Source organism: Ammodytes marinus, assembly GCF_949987685.1.
Source record: "Ammodytes marinus genome assembly, chromosome: 1".
Classification (NCBI taxonomy): domain Eukaryota; kingdom Metazoa; phylum Chordata; class Actinopteri; order Uranoscopiformes; family Ammodytidae; genus Ammodytes; species Ammodytes marinus.
Genome location: NC_137230.1, coordinates 22,453,694 through 22,473,239, shown reverse-complemented (window position 1 = coordinate 22,473,239; position 19,546 = coordinate 22,453,694). Strand labels below are relative to the sequence as shown.

The following is a 19,546-nucleotide window of genomic DNA, read 5'->3' as shown; positions in this document are numbered from 1 at the left end:
ATACGGAATAGAAAAAATAGAACTAAGACTTAAAAAAATAAATAATTAGCCTATACCTCAGCTGTCTATGCAAACAAAACTGGTTGGTTACACTGAATATCACGAGATTTGCTGGCACAAGTGGTCGAAATTTGCCTCGTTTAGATTGTTCACCGAGTAAACGGATTTGAAGAGATTGCGCTTTTACTGTGAAATCGGCACCGGAAGTGTCTGTGTTGTGGGCGGAAGCGCAAGTGGAGGAAGCAGCAGAGCAATGGCAGCGACCTTGTGCCGAGCCTGATGTTCATAACAATTTGATTAGTATATGGCTAAAATGCTTGTATTTCGACCACGCGAAACGACAGTTCTGTGTTTATAGTGTCCGTTTCAAAGTAAACATCATGCTCTCCTTCATCAAGGCTGCTGTCGGTGGACTAACCGGCGTCTGTAGAGCCCACGGTCACCGACAAGGTAAGTTTGATGTTATAGTGACATAGCCTATTAACAGAAGACAAACACAAACAAGGCCCTTGTATTTTATTAAACACTTATAAGCATTGATGTTTAAGACCTACTCCACCGGTGGAAATATGAAAGTGTATTGAACTCTGAGATTCTATGTAGTATAAATGTGCAAACATTTTAGAAATCGGTTCATCCTAGCCTGAGAAAAGGCAGAAAGAGTGTTTTATGGTCTCACTGTCTAACCCTACATTTTCCCATGTGTGACATCACACATTAGAACATGTAGGGTTAGGATTAACAGGACAGCTGGGCCAAGGGAGTATTCCTTTAATGTCATAGAAAGCCAATGGGATATTTGTTTTACTCATTCTCTGGACAGGTGTTAGTCACTTCAAAAATGACATTTGAATAAAGTAGGATATAGACTACCTTTTCAGTAGCTTACCAAGAGCAATACTACTAGTTAATAAAACGTGTAGTTGCTAAAACAAGGTAAATACGTTAAGCTTTTAACAACTTTTTTTTATTTATTTAATTTAACCGAAACAACTTAATGTTTACAGTACCACTGTGGATCCAAATGGGGTTTATTTTATTCAAATTTAGGGTTCCAGGTTGCAATAAATCAAAAAGGAATAACTCACAACATCACATTGTAACATCTTAGAGAAATATAATTTACTGAGTTTCGATAATTTCTGTAAATTCTCCTGTGTATGCTTAATTTACAAAGTACTGCATGGCCTGGCCCACCACCACTGCTAGAGTTTATTAGGTACAAACAGACTCGGATCACCAGAGCTGTTGCAAACAGGGACTGTGAGATTCCTTTCAGGAAAACTGCTTTTAGCCATAACACCCTTTCCGTTACCGGTACTGCATTATGGAACACACTACCTCCAACTATAAGGGCATGTCCCACACTGGCCTCTTTTAAGCGCAAAATAAAGACATGGCTTACTGATAACCAAACATGTAACCACATATAACACTGCACTGTATCGGCCCACTTTCTATTGAATTGTATTTCCTTTTTAACCAATACTTATGTTTGTCCTTGCTTTTTATAGAACCTTTTCATGTTATGTATTTATTGTAGATCTTTTGTATTGCTTTTACTGTAACATCCACCTGCCTATGGACAACAGATGGAAATTAGCCCCTGGGCTACAATCTGGCACATTTACATGTTGGAATGACTATGTTTATCAATGTGCATTGTCCTGAAATAATTAAATTAAAATAAATAAATACAGTCTCTCTGCTGTGCGGCTTGATGAGACATTTATTTAAACTGAGCAGTACTTTATTCAACAGTAACACGATGATGGTTTTGAATAAGGGTGATTTTGATAAATAGATGTGTAATTTGCTGTTTGCTCGACAGGTCCTTTGCACGGCCACTTGAAAGTCCTGGCTGCTGGGCTGAAGACGTATGAAATCCCTCCAGACTACAGTGGTAATCATTCACCTTCTTGTCTTTTATTTGTTATGATTTCCTTGAGTTCCACAGGTCTCTGCCTCTGGTCCTGTCTATGAATCTTGTTCAGTAGACACGTTTGCCTGATGCAGTACGTAAATGTTCTTGATTCCTCACCCTTGTTTTTTTGTTCCCTCTAAAGATGTGGTGTTGCCAGACAAGCCCAAGCTGAAGTTTGTGAACAAGGTGCCTAATTTCAAAAAGGCAAAGAAAGAGATGAAGAATCTGCGGGATATCCAAGGCCCGGCCCAGGCAGCAAATACCTTTACTACTGGCCAGTACGCTATTGTGGTAAGCGCTTTAGTTTCACTGTTAACACTGTGGTATAGTGATATCTGACAGCTGCTGGAAGCATTGAGGGCTATGAAAATGATATTACCTGCAGGCAGCATTGTTAAACTCATCTTTGACATTAAACTGTTACACAAATCAAAGTCCTTACAGGATATGATTGCAGTTCTCATTTTCAGTATAGCCTGATAGAACTTAGGGAAGTTTTCAACAACAGCTTTTCACTTTTCAGCTAACTTTTCTTCCTCACATCCGTGTTCTAGCTTTAAACGTGTGAAAAATCCACAGTTGTAAATCAGAGAGTGACATTTCAAATAATGTTCCCTCCTTCTCTTGTCTCTTTTTATTGACCAGGCCATGGGAGGAGGCTATCTTCACTGGGGTCACATAGAGATGATGCGTCTCACCATCAACCGCAAGATGGATCCCCGGACTACATTTGCCCGCTGGCGCATCAACGGCCCATACAAGCCCATCACACGGAAAGGTCTGGGTCAGCGCATGGGAGGGGGCAAAGGAGCCATCGACCATTATGTGACACCTGTCCGCTACGGCCGTTTAATCTTGGAGGTGGGAGGAAAGGTGGAGCTGGGGGAAGTTGAGCATATCTTGATTGAGGTGGCAAAGAAGATGCCCTTCCCTGCCAAGGTGAGATGATGCAGAATGTACACTTTGTCAGTTGATGTCTTAAGAAATGCAATATATTCTGAATTAGTTTTGTCGGGGAACTTTTCAGTTAATTTTGAAACAATGGTGGGACAAATTAGACTGGACCGCCAAAGTCTGGGGTCATTTTTGGGAACTACTGTAAATGTTTTAAATGATCAGTTAAATTTTTATCTATCTGAAATGACATCTGGCAGTTGTTCCCCCTTCAAATATATGAGTAACAATGTGATGTTCCTATTTCTTTATTTTCAGGTGATGAGCAGAGAGAGCCTAGCGGAGCACCAGAAGAAGCAAGCTGATATGGAGCAGAACAACCAGAATCCGTGGACCTTTAAGCAGATAGCACACGGCAACATGCTGGGGATCAGGAAGGTGCTCAGTCCCTTTGACCTGCAAAACCATGGACGCTTCACAGGCAAATTTCACCTCCCGTGGAGGGTGTGACAGGCCTGAACAAGGGAAATCATGCAGTTTCAAACGGTTACACAATTCCATACCACACACCATTGTAGAAACAAACGTCAAGTCATATTTAGCTTTTTTTTTAACGTATCTGTGAAATAAGAGATCATTTCTTTTTTCGGCTTGAATATCTAATAAACTATTATGTTTTTACAGTTTCACATGGTGACTCAAGTTTTTTCTGTGCAATCTGAGGACAAATCTGAATCAATGTACAGATTTCACAAAATTATGGTCAAATAATACGAATAGTGGCCTCTTCACTTTAAATTGCATAATAGGTTGGGCGGAGATCTTAAAGTGTAACACGAGATTATAGGTTTAATCTGGAATTCCAATAGCTGGTTTGTCAACTTTCTTCTAATATCTACAAAGATACCAGAATAAAATATAAAACATATATATATATATATATATATATACAAATATATATATATACAAATGTAACATGCAGTATATATCATTTTTTTTTTACAAATATTGTACGTTCTTTATTAATGTGTGCATTTGGCATAGTACCCTTACAGCTGTGAAACTCAAATTATTTCCTGTTAGCTTTTAATGCAATTGAACTGTTTATCTTCTTTCTAATTAAAATATGTACAAATTGCACCAGCCAATACAAATCTCCCAAAATGACAGGGAAATGTGCTTTTGTTTTACCCTGCGGTTAACCTCTCAGGTAGCGTTTGCGTCCTGGTTTTGAGACCATGCTGAGCTTGGTTTTTCTTAAAGAAGACAGCAGTGATATACTGATATGTTAATGATTTGATTTGATACACTTTACTTTAGGTATAACAATGCTGCCTCCGTATCTGGTGTTTGTTTGACCCTGCTAAATGGTAATATAACGCTGTTGTAGCATTGTAGCAGGAAATCAGTCTCTGCCTGACAAGCTTAAATCCGGGCAAAAAGTTATTTTTAAACGCATGCGCGTTGCCGTTGCGTTGAACAGTTCGAAAACAACAGCGCGAAAAGTAGCTCGATCGCTGACAGAAACCTGTATAATTTTAATATTTCATGCTCGAAACAGTGCACGACGTTGTGTTTTAACGTTACATAATTTGTTTTAGGTCTCCTAAAATTCCTGTTTATTGTTGCCCTTACGGTGGCGTATTTACCTTTGGTGGCGTTTTTGCGACAACGTTACATTTGCTATTATAAAGCTAGCTTTATTTTCTGGATCTCTTACTGGCCTTTAGATATGAAACCCGCACGAGGGTCTGACCGGCCAGCATCAAAAGCACCTAACCAGAAAAAAAAGAAAAAGTCAGATGGGACGACTAAACAACAAACACCAGAGCAGCAGGTAAGATAAGGTGAACACTAACTGATGTTGTTGACTCGGTGTCTGCATAGTTTCCGTAAGTCTCTGGTTAACTTGTTAAGGTACTTAACTGTTACATTGCTTCATCCGCTTAAATAACAATGTTTTTATAGGATCCGGAGCCCAGCGACAAGAGCAACCCCAAAAGAAAAGCCCAGAAGAAGAAAGGTAACAGCTCATTTAGCACGGTATACCTCTCATAAGTATTAACTCTAGCATGGATAATGATGCAGAAGGATGTACAAGTTGCACCTCCAACACTGTTGTATTTTTGGTTTTATTGTGATGATACCCCTTTTTGTTTGTGTCCTGAATAGCTGACGGCTCAGCTCCAGTCCCTAACAAAGTCAAAGCTCAGGAAAACTGGAAGCTGTTACCATCGTCCTCCATCTCTGCTCTGGAAAACACAATTGACCTGTCAATACTGTGGGTTAATTAACAGCTCAACACTTTCATTACGTGCTCTATAAGCTGTATAATCTGCCATTTTATTTCAAATCCAACATTATCTATCTATCTATCTATCTATCTATCTATCTATCTATCTATCTATCTATCTATCTATCTATCTATCTATCTATCTATCTATCTATCTATCTATCTATATATGTGGTATTGGTGTGTAAGTTGACTTACAAATAATTGCAGTATAGAAATGCCAACTATGGTTGAGCTCACTTTGAAAACAACTTCACCATGTTCGAGCTGTTCCGCCAGAGGTCACTGACTAGTTGATCATCATGTTTATAATAAAATAAAGCTCAGTGTCAAGATTTATTTTTCTTAATACGTTATCACCAATATTTGAGAGTAAAAAAAGAGTTCTGATAACAATTGATATCAGATCTTTTTTTAACTCTCAAATATTGGTGATAAATATTCCAATTCCTCAATTCCAACATGGATCGGGCTATAATTGTGCCGGCCATGGATGTTCCCTCGACACAGTACAACAAACTCGAGTTAACGCCAACGGTTAATGATCTAAATCCTCTCTGTAAAATAAACTTTGTTCTGTTTTCACAGAGCAACTCTTGCTTTGAACCGTAAAGAGAAGAAAGAGAGCCAGGAACATCTGAACACAATGAAAAAAAGGTGAGCAATACAGTGGCTTGGAAAAGTATTCATACCCCTTGAACTTTTCCACATTTTGACACGTTACAACCACATGCGTACATTTATTTTATTGGGATTTCATGTGATACACCAACACAAAGTGGCGCGTAATTGTGAAGTGGAATGAAAATTATACATGGTTTTCAATTTTTTTTTATAAATAAAAACTGAAAAGTCTGGCGTGCAAAAGTATTCAGCCCCTCTGAGTCAGTACGTTGTAGAACCACCTATCGCTGCAATAACAGCTGCAAGTCTATTGGGGTATGTTTCTACCAGCATTGTACATCTAAAGACAGACATTTTTGCCCAATCTTCTTTGCAAAATAGCTCAAGCTTCAGATTCAGTGTCAGATTGGATGAAAGTTAGCCTGGTCCTACCAGACCATTGTACTTCATTTCATTTGTACAGAAGGTCTGGAATCACTCAATTGACAAACATAAACTCACTTGAAGGCGGTTGTCTGTAGAAGTTTAAAACTATTGGATCTGCCCAGCGCCACTCTGGATCTGCCAACCAATCGCAACGTTTGGTCGTGACATACAGTGCTGTTTGAAAGTTTGTGAACCTCTTGAGCCTTTTGGGATTTTATTTATTTTAACCATTATTAATACATTTTTATTAATACCAGTATTTTTTATATGAAATAACAGATATTTGTTTATCAATTCAACATTTTTCTTTTCCAGAAATCAATTGTTAAAACGGATAAAACAAATTATTTGACAACTGTTGTATGTGCAAAAGTTTGTGAACCCTGAGCTGCATTGCTTAAAGCCACTACGAGTAACATTGCACGTTGGCGGCCCCTTTGGACAAAAGCGGTAGTATTTTTACGACGCCCGCTATCGCAAAGCTGTTTTCTAGCTCGTGCCAGGCGTGCGAGTGTGAACTGAGAAGGGCGCAATATAGTGCATGTCCGTGTGTTGAAAGTGTGAGGGCACCGGACTCTTTTCGGCTCTGTGTTAGTGGTTAGTGACACAGCATCAACTAATGCCAGTCAGTGCTACACACACCTGATTGCAATGAGTTGATGCAGCAGTGTCACCTAACTACTCTCTCTCATGGAGCTGAAAGATTTTGTGTCCTCACAGAAAGCGAATGAACGAGAGATGGCAGTTAGTATGGATCACGATGAGGTAATGTGTTTGTGTTGTTGATGTAAATAATGACTATTTCAGATAATGGTTATCTGATGATGGTGAAGCAAAGCAAACTTTGTGTTAGTACCGCTCATTCATTTAGGAGTAAACACTGCAGTTTAGTTCGCTCTCGTGAAATTGTATACACGTTGCTTGGCAACGCCCTCGTCCTGCCCGTAGCCTATATCACTCTCCCTTTTAGCTTTTCTTCATTGCATTCTCTTTTTTTTCTTTGATGGTTCAGCCCCGTTATCAGTCATTATGACGACAAATAACTGTCTCAAACAAGGCTCCCGCTCCACTTCCCTCACCTGGAGGGATAGGCTTCTCAAATCGCATTGGTGCGCCACGCTGAAATCTGCGACCAATACGGATATGTGACCATAGAGCATGTACGCGTGAACCGAAAATTGGACTGGATGTGCGACCAGACCAAACGCAGTAATCAGTGCAGTTCTTTGCACTGATGGTCTCGTTTGCTGTTAAAGGTAATTTATGATTATGAGAGGAAACATGAGGCTGTTTAAAATATATTTAAATGTTACTCGGAGCTGCTTTAAATCAAGCAAGGTAAACACAATCAGGTGGGCCAAATTGATTGATGAAATAGACCAATGTAATGAGAGATCTTTAGGGAAGAAATTGGGCGGCACTAGATAAAACAAAGATAAAACCAGGTCAGTTTAGGACCACCAAACTGAACCCATACAGGTCAGACATGCTCAAAGGGGAAAACATCTCAGAGGATCTCAGGAATAGAGTTTTGATGTTGCACATTTGTCTGGGGACAGCTATAATTTCATATAAAAAAAGTTTGAGCTCCATCGGTCCACGTGAAGCAAATCATCTACAAATGGAGAGCTTTAAGAATGACATGCGCCGGCTTCTGAACCACTCCCTCTGTTCGCTGATTGGATCGTCAAAAATCTGGTCGGAGAAAACCCGGGAATATACCGCAGACCCAGACTGACTACTGAAGGGAAATGAAAATTGAGTGTAAGTAGGTATGCGGGCGGTGTAAGGCTAGATGAAAGTGGTCTGTGAACAGCAAATTTCAAGTCTTTCCAGATTTTCTCAATTGTATTTAGGTCTGGACTTTGACAGAGCTATTCTAACACATGACTATGCTTTGGTCTAAACTATTCCGTTGTAGATCTGGTTGTATGGTTAGGTTAGTTTTCTTGCTGGAAGGTGATCCTGCGCTCCAGTCTCAACAGGTTTTCTGCCCTGTATGTGGCTCCATCCATCTTCCCATCAACTCTAACTAGCTTCCCTGTCTCTCCTGAAGAAAAGCATCCCCACAACATGATGCTGCCACCACCATGTTTCATGTTGGGGAATGGATGGTATATTCAGGGTGATGTGCAGTGTTAGTTTTCCGCCACATATGGCGTTTTGCATTCAGGCCAAAAACTTCAAGTTTGGTCTCATCTGATCACTATGCTGTGTCCCCCGCATGGCTTGTGGCAACGGTTGGAGGAATGTGCTCTGGACTAAAGCATAGTCATGTTTTAGAATGGCCCAGTCAAAGTCCAGAACTAAATATAATTTAAAACATCTGGAAAGACTTGAAAATTTATGTTCGCAGACGCTTTCCATACAATCTGATGCTGAATCTGAAGCTTGAGCTATTATGCAAAGAAGAATGGGCAAAAATGTCAGTCTGTAGATGTGCAAAGCTGGTAGAGACATACCCCAAAATACTTGGAGCTGTAATTGCAGTGATAGGTTGTTCTACAAAGTATTGACCCAGGGGGGCTGAATACTTTTGCATGCAACATTTTTAATTTTTTTTATTTATAAAAAAAAATTGAAAACCATGTTTCATTTTCATTCCACTTCACAATTATGCAGCACTTAGTGTTGGTCTATCATGTGAAATCCCAATAAAATAAATGTACGTTTGTGGTTGTAATGTGACAAAATGTGGAAAAGTTCAAGGGGTATGATTACTTTTGCAAGCCGCTGTAAGTCAGAAATTAAGATGTAAATAAATAGCATGCTCTCTAATGGATCTGCATTGTTATGGTGAAATTTAATGCATTTAAATTTAGGGAATTACCTAACGTCCAGATTTGATCCTCTCAACTCCCTCCACCAACCCACACAGTCAGTCAGCACATCATAAACATCTCATTGCATTGCTATGTAAAAATGAAAAAACAGACAAATGAATAAAGAAATGAAAAAAAACTTAAACAAAGTCTCAAATGATGGTGTTCTAAGTTAAAAGTAACCATTCACATCACATTGTGTCATCTGATAGGGGTCTTCCACTCAAAGGAGCATTTACAACAATCAAATTCTGGTTGTTAGTTTATTTCTAATGAGGGGAGTTGCAACCTTCTGGAGCGTAGGCCTAAAAGAAGAAGAAAACCAGGGTCTTATTCATTAATAATGACCCCTTAATGCATAGAGAAGACAGCTTGATTCATTATGTGCATAATATGTAGTCTGATGGGGCTTCCCCAGTCTTTTTATAATCTTATCAATATACTGCATTTTCTCGATGAGTGATTGTTTGCTTTTTTGGACTGGATCACTTCTTGAAGAACTGGACTTTAACATCCTGGCCTGGTGGAGTTGCTCATTATTAGTCATGGCGATGCTAGATTGTTGAGATTGTAGCATTAATTGAAATGTGTAAATGTTGATGATTTTATTTACCTACAGTAAAAGTTAATGAACGTAAATCAAATGATCACCTAACCCCTAATCCTCAGTCAGTTTTTCTTTGCTGTTGTATTAAATTTCATTCACATGTTTAGGTTTCTTGCTCAGTGTGCACTGCTCAAAGTTCCAGCGCAGAAACAGACAGATTTGAAGAGTTCATCTCAACGCCACCAGGAAGAGACAAAGAAGTCGTTGGTCGGAAAGCCGACTCTGAGCAAGCTGGAGGTGAGAAACACTGTGGAGGAGAATACAGAGAGACTGATACTTTCAGTGAGAGAGTTTTCTAAATTCAAACTGTTGGACTAGTTTTACATTGCTGTTTGTGCTGAAACCATTAGTTGATTAATCCAAAATGAATTTCAAACATGTTTGCTTATCCATTTATCATTTAAATCATTTCTTACTATACTATATGACATGTGACATTTTAAAGACAAAATAAATAATCCATTGATTAATCAAAAATGAAAGGAATGTTTTTTTTCTACAGCCCTAAATGCAATAAACAGCACAGTTAATCAGCGTGTTTAATTATAGGCGATATATGCAAGTAAATGAGGCCTCTAGTTGTGATACATGATGTCTTGTCTGCCTTTCCAGGAGGATTTGGAGGCTGTGGTCAGCGCTCTGGAGAGGAGAGATGATCAGACTGTCTCTTTAGATCACCAAGTCACTGTGCTGAGAGACCAGGTGGAAGAGGAGGAGGAGAAGGCTAAAGAGGTGCAGCATACAGAATTACAGCTACATCATCCAACAGATCCTTTTTAAATACCTGCATTTAGTCAAACATGCAGACATTATGTGTAAAGTTTTGTTTTGGAATCTTTGTGATTTATTTTTTTTACTGCCGTCTTTGGACATTATTTGAAAAAATTAACCATTGCCTTAATTTTTTTTTCATAAGGTTTAAAACATTTCCTAAAATGTACTTACTAAAATGACATTTTACCACGCGAAATAGGCCGTTTCATCACCATAGACCTCCGAATAGAGGTGGCCTCTAAACAGAAGTGGTAGATTGCATTTCTCCACACAAATAACACTTGAACAGCATGATGAAATTTGGCTGAGCTTTGGCTGTTATGTGGGTTCTGACCCAATGCCTGTCTTCTTAAGAAAACGTGTCTAAGCAGCAAGTACAGGAAATGTCAGTCATCCTTTTATCAGTTTGTATGATATACTTGGAGCATATCAAATGAGAGATGTGCAGTGCAAAATGTTTTCGTTTATTGTACCTCAACTATTAGATGAAAAGATACAGAAAAAAAATGTGATTCTCAAGCAGCAACCCATTTTGTTTACACAGATCTTAAAGATAGGTGAACAAACTGTTCTCCACCTGCCCCCGCTCCCTCCAGTAAAAGATGAAACAACATTAAAGGTGAGCAAGAGTGTACACACTTTCACAATATCTAGTATGTACTTGACTTCTCCCTATTGCACAATAGCAGGTTTCATTATTGAGCATACATTTTTTTTTCATCACTTTCTTGTGAATAGGATGTGGTCAAAATGCCTTTGGTTTGCACTTCCTCCACAGGAAGGTTAAAACATGTTCTCTGTGGTGCAACCTGTTTGCAATATTCTGAAAAAATATGAAAATATTCACAGGACGGATTTTGTGGGCTGATCGTATCAACTACAGGATACTGCTTTGTTTCTTGCTTACAGAACATTGTACATAAGACTTTCATCATATTAATCCTTCCCTTCTAGAAACGCACAAAATCCCACCGCAGGTGTTAATATTTTTGTTTTCCTCAGGCTCGGATGAGAAAAGTCATACCAGATAATGACGCTGAGACAACTGCCCGCAGACTGGGAGAAATCCTGCAGGACTCAAAAGGTATCCATGATGCCCAGGCGCTGCTTTTACAGGCACACAAACATGCCGACCAACTCTTCAACCCTGGCTTTACGTCGATCAGCGGGGAACCTTGTTCAGCCTGAAACCTTGCCAAGTCAGTCCTTACACATGTCTGAAAGAAGTTTATGAGGACTTTTACAATAACTTTTACTAAATAAAAAGTTTGCAAGTGATTGCACAATGTATCGATTTCATTGTATGGGGAAATACTATATATTACACTTGTAAGAGCCAATCAGGGGTCTTGTATAAGTAGGAAGTAGGAACCAATCTATGCAGTTTGCTACCCGGAAGACAAAAGTTTTTTTGACCATACACAGTCACGTCGCACGCCGTACAACTTGGCTGCAGCAAGGGAATATGTTTGTTTTATAATCACTGCTAAGTAAAATAAACCAAACGGATGGTTTTAATTGCAAATACGACTTTGACTCCCATTCATAACAACCAAGGAAAGATGCGTCAAGAAGGTATTCCACGGTACAGCATCTCGGGGCTTAAAGTTTAGGCTTGGCCTCTACAACACTTATAATGTCTCAGTTTTACTTTTTGTGGTTTTCGAACTCTGATATAATGCTATAATTCAGTTCAGCTAAAACTAATTGAGGACATGATATGTAGAATTAGATAAAATTCCATATTCCATAAAACCATATTTTATTTTGGGGAAAGCATCAGATATGAGTAAATAAAACATCACACAAACTGCAATTTTTTTTCTCACTGAAATACTTTTAACTGGCATCCATATTCTACACTATTTTGCTCCTTCTTTCTCCAGTTTTTTGTTTTAAGATAATTTTTTGGGCGTTTTGCCTTGTTTGGATAGCTGGTGGCATTGAGGCATACAGGAAACTGAGGGTGAACTGGAGTGCATACATCAAGGCTACGCAGCCTGTATCAAAGTAAGGACGTTGCGGTATTGTGGTCTGTGCTTTAACCATTCGGCTACCAGGGAGCCGCTTTTTCAATTTACTCGCTTCAGTATTTTATATCGCTATTTTACATTGGAAATATGATTAAACTTGCTATAATGCTAAATAAGCTTTTTTGTTTAAAAGTTTAGATATCCAACTTCGCTAATATAATTTGAGACTAAACACATAAACTTAATTAAACCATTTTCAAGATTGTTTTCTTGTAAAAAAAGTAAAAAAAACAAATACAATCAATACAGTTTTATCTCTTTTGTCAATGACAGACTAAGTGTACTTTTATAAACAGCAGAAAATACTAAAGCTATCACATACATTCACAATGAGATAATGGGCCTGCAGCATAATTAATCACCGCTCAGCATGTTAAGCAGCCAACATAGACATACGTACAGTACGAACATTCCTTTGTTCATTAGGTACAACTTGTACCAGATATGTGGACTGAACCTGTTTTAGTCTGGACATATTGATCAGAGATTAAACACAGTGATGAATCTGAGTCTCTGTAATGTGAAGGAGACTTTGGAAAAAGATTACCCTGGGGCCTAAGAAACTGCTGTGTTGACTTGGCTTTATTATTTACCATAAAGGTGTTCCCTGCTACTTCACATGCTGACAAGATGATTCATGAATTCCATTTTTTTGTTCAATTATGATTTATGACCACGCCTTCAACGTGCCGCAACAGAAGCAGCATTCTTCTGTAATCTACTAACAGCACTTCTGTCCATGTATCTTCTTGTGTTTGGCTGTTAGTAGAGAAACGCCTGGTACTGTGTTTGATGTGTTATTTGTATTAGTCCATCTGCACTTTACTGTTGCGTTTAATATTATGGTATTCCTGTCAACTCATGTGTGTTGCGTAACTGTTCTCTGCTGTACTTAAATCTGGGTTTCTGGCACCTACAATCCATGCCCCTTAAAGGGATAGTTCAGTATTGTTGAAGTTGGGTTGTATGGGGTACTTATGGAGATGATGATCAGTGCAGTCACTATAAGAAGTTTTTGGGATATGTCGCTGTCATAGAAGTCAGCCTTGCACTGTTGCAGACATGGCCAGAAGAAAAAAGTGTTTACTCCACGTAGATAAATGCTTGCCTAAAACATAAATATCCCTCCAATTGTAAGATAAATTGAGATTTTTTCCAGAGCTTTAGATTAGTGCCAGACAGCCGTTTACTTTTGTTTTCCTGTGTCTCTTGAATAATCCACAGTAGCTCTGAGTCGAGCAGCTGATGGTGGAGTGATACACACATAATGTGCTGTCTAGCGGCAAACTAAAGCTGTGTAAAAAAATCTCAGTTAAGTGTACAATTGAACAGATATAGGTTTTAGGTAAGCATTTGTGGAGAAAAAAGTTTTTCTTCTGGCCCTTTCTGCAACAGTAAAAGGCTGATTTATGCTACAGCGACATCTACCCTAAACTCTTTATAGTGAATACACAATTTGCCATCTCCACAAGGTAACACACTGACAATGCCAAGTACCTCATATAACCCCACTTCAAAAATAATGAATTGTTCCTTTAAGGTTAACATTTTAACGCCAAGGATCTCTCTCTTGTCGGAAAGTGTCTGATTACAACCACTTCTGTCACGTAACAAACTATGATACATTTCAGATGTGTTGTCAAGTATACATATTAGAAATGCAATATTAATGATTTTTAACTATTTCTGTATTTGCTGTGGCTTTCAGTCTCATTATATTATTAGTTTGAACTTTTTTAGCAATTTGAGGAAATTGTAGAAAATTGAAGGAAAAAATCAAAATAATACTTAAAGAGATCCTATTATACTACTTTTCTGGTCTTAATTTCTTGTTAAAAACTGCTATAGAGCAACCTGACACGAATCACATCACAAAAAACTATGTAGATTATCGGGACACTCTTCCTCTTACCCTAGCGAGCACAGCAGTCTCTCTCTACACACTGCTTTGAGCTTCTCCGCCCCTCCCCCCCCTGCTGCAAACCCCACTCCGTTGTGATTGGTTACCTTCCTTCCAGCAGCGGGAGATTTTCAGGAAGGTGGGGGCATGCAGCCGGAGCTTGCCTGAGCAGCATTACCATACATGGAAACATGACAGAAACTACCCGGAAATTTGAACAAGTTACTTCTTGACCGGCTGCCATAGTGTTTAGTGCTCTGCATAGCCACCCCAGACGGTCAGCAGGGAATACGTCGAAATGCATGTACGTAATTATTTGATACTCTAGTATGGTTAAACATGACTATAAATCATTATAACAACGTTTATAGGTCATAAAAGTCGAAAAGTATCATAGGTCCTCTTTAAAAAAACAATTTTAAAGATCAAAGCAGTTCATGATTTTAAAAACCGAAACTACTTCAAAATTTAAACACAAAACCCTTTTGGCCTCTTGGCTACATCTCTGAGTTCTTCAGTGAGTGCTTGAGGGACTTCCTTCGTATGGACTCAAAAGATTCATCGTTGAAAAGTCGTTCAATCTTGGAGATGAGCGAAACTCTGATAGCACGGCCTAGGCCTCGGGCAGCAAACACATACAGCACAGGGTTAAGAGCGCTCTTAATGTACACCAGGAACAGAGAGACGTATGTCCCAACAAAGGCTCTTTTATACAGCTCAGAACGATTGTCGGCCAAGGCCCGCAGAAAACGACAAACAAAATAGGGCACCCAGCAGGTGAGGAAGAGGAGCATGGTGAAAAAGAGCACGTGGTACATCCTGTTCATCCTACGGGCATTCAGAGGGCTGGAGGAGGTGGGTGTTGAGGGCACTGCCTGATGAATGGTGAGCAGGACAGCCAAGTTACTCCCTAAGAACACTAGCAGGGGCAAGATGAAACCTGCCACCGTTTCTGTGACAAACAGCCCAGTGTCAAACTGCCAACTCTCCAGGCACTGTTGTTTCTCATTCACTTCTATCAGGACGGTACTGAAGAGGTAGGGGGCAGAGAATACTGTGGCTACCAGCCATACTATGCAACAGACCAGGGGAACGGCCCATGCGGGGCGGCGTAGTCGAGCCCACACAGGCCTCAGCAGACACAGGCATCTCTCCATGGCGACAGCACAGAGGAGGAAAGCGGAGGCGTACAGCCCCAGGCCTCGCAGGAACATGACCAGCAGGCAGAGTACTCTGCCAAACGGCCAGCTGTAGTTGTGAGCGACATAGCCCAGCATGAGGGGGATACGCAGAAGCAGCAACAGGTCGGCCAGGGCCAAGTTCAGGACATAAATACGGAAACTGCTGGCAGATCGTGTCTCACTATTGCTGCCTCTGCGCACCAGGTGACGCTTACCCCTCAGTCCAAGTGTCCAAACCACAAGCCCATTGAGAGGTACGCCCACCTTGAGGAACCAAGAGAATCAACGGTCAATTACATTCAGGAAGACAGGCTTTTAAACCAACAATTCTACATTTAGCAGAAAGTTACGACAAACATGTCTGTTTATATTTATGAAGCTACAGCTATCCGCCAATAAGCTTAGCTGAATAAACAGGGTAAACATAGCTAACCTGTCTAAAGGTATAAACATGTAGACTACCTCTTAATTTCCCTAAGTAACACGTAATATCTTGATACAAAAGCCACAGTATAAAAATAACAATTAGCTTAAATGTTCTTATAGAGACTGACTATATTGCTTTTTTAACTTGATGTCTGGACTGTAAAACGCAGTGCAGTAACCACTGTGACGCCTCTGAAGAAGACTTCAGGACTTTTTGTAGTTGAAACATGTCAAGGTACAAAAAAGTACAGTTAATACTAGTCTGTTAAAAACATTGGATATAATTGTTAAGTCTGACTAAGTGAACCTTTTTTTGAAACTTAAGTTTTATTTTTAAGGGGGTTTGTGTGTTGGACTATTTCTTCGCCAGGTTCCAGGAAATGACTACTCCTGGACAACAAATAGTTTCACACTTGTGCACCATTTACATCATCACGTCATACTTACACTCCAGTTTTTGTGAGGATTAAAAAACAGTATAAAGTCGTCTTAATGGCCACGCTTCAGAGGATTTTATAACCTATAATCGTTATGCTAACCAGGTGCTGTCTCCAGCCACATATTTACCGGAAAAACCTGGTATTTATCGTCTTATCTAACTGCGGAGACGAAAAGCAAGATATCAAAATAGGAGTATTTCCCAAAATGTATATTCCTTCAAAATATGTTCAATGAAACGTGAATATGCTATAAGCTAGGCTCCTCTTTGTACTTGTCAAGTTGAATTTATCCTAGAGGTCATTTTGCAAAAAGTAATTCAGTGGCCCTAAAAGAGTTTGTGTTGGTGGCCCGAAACACCATAACCAATAGAATAGATGATACTAACTAGTATTATTTGCCATATGCAGCCCGTTTGTAATGGTTTACAGCCCTGTAAGCAATGGTGGGATAAAATATCTGGAGCCATAGAGGATTTCTCACCAGGAAGATGATCAGAGTAGCTGTGATTTGGACACCCTTCATTACTTCCTCGTGCAAAGAGGTGCGGTTGGGAGTTAGAAGCTGGTTCACAGCATTAACAGGAGAGTGTGTTCCATTCATATCAACGTGAGGACGTGTCGTCACACTGGAGAATAGCTGAAATACAGTAGACATTGTTTAAATTGTCACACATGCTTCCCTTTTTGTTGCTGTTACTCTCTTCTGAAATTTGCTAGAAATGTGAAATGTCACAACCATCGACAGACATTGAAGATGCGCAATAAGCATGATTGCATATGAATATGGATTTCACATGCGTCTCTTGCCTAAAACACTGACCAGCACATGTCCCCATCACACACCAACAAGACACCCTAGACTTCCTTCTTTACATCCTTTACTTCATTGCTGAAATGTATTATGTCATATATTAACCTTTAACAGATCAAATATATGCAGTGAGTGAAGGTAGCACTGCAGTCTGTGGCGCATCTCTTCCACTCTGCCAAACACACTTGTTTTAATCACTTAAGAGGACATTGCATTTTGCACTCATTTTCTAGAGACATTCTCTAAACTTAAACCTCAAAACTTACCGCTGACCTTAACTAAAGAAAATGCAAAGGTTAACCACTCAGGGACCCGTTCTCTGTCCCCAGTTGGGTCCCCACAATGTTAGCATGCGATTGTATTTGGTTCCCCACAACATGACACACACACACACACACACACACACACACACACACACACACACACACACACACACACACACACACACACACACACACACACACACACACGTTTATTAGCAATGATTCCAGAGACAGGAATCTGTTATTTATTCTTGCGGACACTTTTGTCCTCAGGGCCTGAATGTACATCTACTGTAGACCAGGTGTGTTTGTGTAGCAGCATGCGCCTTCTTTGGCCTCTAAACAGTAGCAATGTTTACCTGGATCAAAGTTACTGATAGCAGTTGAGATTCTCTGATTAAAAACAGTTCAACATTTAAATTGATAGAAATAATTTGTTATTATGACTTAGATGATCTACGACCTGTGTCATAAAGTCAGTGTTTTAAAAATCTGCTTCACTTCATTTGAATTTTATATGAAAGAGTTTGCTTCTTACCTTTTTTAATTCCCTTGTGCGTAAGTGTGTGGAAGTAATGGAGCAGGAGATAAAGAAATGAGGAGTGCCTGCTGGCTGCTATAAGAACAATCTCTCTCTCTCTCTCTCTCTCTCTCTCTCTCTCTCTCTCTTTCCTGTGTGCATGTGATTGCAACACACACTCTTCTCTATGAACATATCTATGAACATCCAAATCCTCAACAGCTCTTTATGAGTAAACATTAACTTTGGAGTCATACAATGCATTGTTAACCAAGTTACACATTAAACTGACATTACATTTATTCCAACTGGGAAATACTTTAAAAGCATTTTTGATTTTTATACCATTATCAAATCAAAATTACTTTCAGGAAGACATTTTTATTTTTGTTTCAAGTTTTTCTTGGCCACTTTTTGGCCTAATTAGAGGCCTCCAGATGTAACCACGGAAGAGAGATGCATTGACAACAAATGCAGCAATGGTCCACTCAGCCCCTGGCACTAAGGCCCCATGGCACTAACAAGTAATTTTTGGCAACACAGACAACACTTGGCACGATCCATTAATTTTTGGTTTTGGGCTTGTCATACATCTTTTTGTAACACAATAAGTAGCACAAATGTCACAATAACTAACACATATATTCCCACATTTACAAAAAGAAAAAAAAAGTGTCCTCATATGCCAGTGTGTGCTTTTTAGCATGACTGGATGCTCCGTTGTGATCATTTGTGAGGTTTTTAAAATAATGATGTAATAGGTGATCTCCACCAGTAGATGACATTGTTGCTCTGGTAAACAACAAGGAACTCTAATTAGTCAAATCTGTCCCCATGTGGTCATCATCATTTACATCCACATGCATACCTTAAAAGAAACCGCAGCATCTTATAACATTTAAAATCTTAAATTCAGGAGTTCTGAATGTTATTTTTTAATTAAATACTATTTCATGAATCTGCCTCTCCATACTGTTGGTGGAAGTGGTATAAAGTCAAAAAATAAATGAATTGTGCAATCAATAAATTATAATCAGCAATGTAATTAAATGGTCAAATTCGCAATTAATTCTGCATTCATCCCTTCCCAGTATGACATAAATGTTGGATATGAGTGTGATCTCAAACCTGTTAATAATCTTTCCAGCACAAATGTGTTGTACTTCTGCCATATTACAACACAAGGAAAGGAGTTCTTAAATAACACATTTTTAATATCTGCTGGAATTATTTCCATATTTGTTACCGTACGCCCCCTCTCAAATACTTATTCCCATGTTTAATCTTTTAAAATAACATCCAGCTCCAGCTCCAACTTTTCTATTATATCCAGCGGATTCTTGTAATCAGTATCAGTAAAACTGTATAATTACAAACAGAATCTAGATTATTGGAATGTATTAGTCTAAAACATCTGATTTTTTTTCTTTCATTGACATAATGCAACAAAAAAAATCAAACCATTTTAATTTCCATGAATTTAAGTATTAATCTATAAATTATAAAGTGACCAAATACTTAAATGGTGCTGGTTATTATTTTATCATTACATGTTGATGTCCAACTTTCTGAATTAAAGGTATATAAACAATTAAACAAGTTCATTTC

General features: G+C 39.0%; 3 protein-coding genes across 3 annotated transcripts; 2 read left to right on the top strand and 1 right to left on the bottom strand.

Moving 5' to 3' along the window:
* The first annotated feature begins 239 nt into the window (after positions 1-239).
* Positions 240-3,504, top strand: mrpl16 (mitochondrial ribosomal protein L16). Its single transcript, XM_080035341.1, has 5 exons — positions 240-450; positions 1,832-1,903; positions 2,067-2,215; positions 2,570-2,863; positions 3,137-3,504. Exons 1-5 carry the CDS (start codon positions 381-383, stop codon positions 3,326-3,328), a joined length of 777 nt encoding a protein of 258 aa, XP_079891467.1. The 5' UTR covers positions 240-380; the 3' UTR covers positions 3,329-3,504.
* Positions 3,505-4,321: 817 nt separating this feature from the next.
* On the top strand, positions 4,322-11,572 carry cenpq (centromere protein Q). The gene is made up of 8 exons (XM_080026069.1): positions 4,322-4,655; positions 4,787-4,841; positions 4,991-5,099; positions 5,700-5,768; positions 9,698-9,827; positions 10,203-10,322; positions 10,909-10,983; positions 11,367-11,572. The coding sequence occupies exons 1-8, from the start codon at positions 4,551-4,553 to the stop codon at positions 11,550-11,552; spliced, it is 849 nt and encodes a 282-aa protein (XP_079882195.1). The 5' UTR covers positions 4,322-4,550; the 3' UTR covers positions 11,553-11,572.
* Positions 11,573-11,582: 10 nt separating this feature from the next.
* LOC307249374 (C5a anaphylatoxin chemotactic receptor 1) lies at positions 11,583-18,046 on the bottom strand. The gene is made up of 3 exons (XM_080026059.1): positions 17,957-18,046; positions 16,826-16,981; positions 11,583-15,742 (listed from the first exon to the last, which is right to left on the bottom strand). Exons 2-3 carry the CDS (start codon positions 16,943-16,945, stop codon positions 14,795-14,797), a joined length of 1,068 nt encoding a protein of 355 aa, XP_079882185.1. The 5' UTR covers positions 16,946-16,981; positions 17,957-18,046; the 3' UTR covers positions 11,583-14,794.
* Positions 18,047-19,546: the final 1,500 nt, after the last annotated feature.

Coding starts and splice junctions, on each gene's coding strand:
- LOC307249374 (XM_080026059.1), bottom strand. CDS start 16,945: ATGAATGGAACACACTCTCCTGTTAATGCTGTGAACCAGCTTCTAACT. Junction 15,743..16,825: donor CTACTCTGATCATCTTCCTG/GTGAGAAATCCT, acceptor TGGTTCCTCAAG/GTGGGCGTACCTCTCAATGG.
- cenpq (XM_080026069.1), top strand. CDS start 4,551: ATGAAACCCGCACGAGGGTCTGACCGGCCAGCATCAAAAGCACCTAAC. Junction 5,100..5,699: donor ACAATTGACCTGTCAATACT/GTGGGTTAATTA, acceptor CTGTTTTCACAG/AGCAACTCTTGCTTTGAACC. Junction 10,323..10,908: donor AGGAGGAGAAGGCTAAAGAG/GTGCAGCATACA, acceptor TTGTTTACACAG/ATCTTAAAGATAGGTGAACA.
- mrpl16 (XM_080035341.1), top strand. CDS start 381: ATGCTCTCCTTCATCAAGGCTGCTGTCGGTGGACTAACCGGCGTCTGT. Junction 2,216..2,569: donor CTGGCCAGTACGCTATTGTG/GTAAGCGCTTTA, acceptor TTTATTGACCAG/GCCATGGGAGGAGGCTATCT. Junction 2,864..3,136: donor AGATGCCCTTCCCTGCCAAG/GTGAGATGATGC, acceptor CTTTATTTTCAG/GTGATGAGCAGAGAGAGCCT.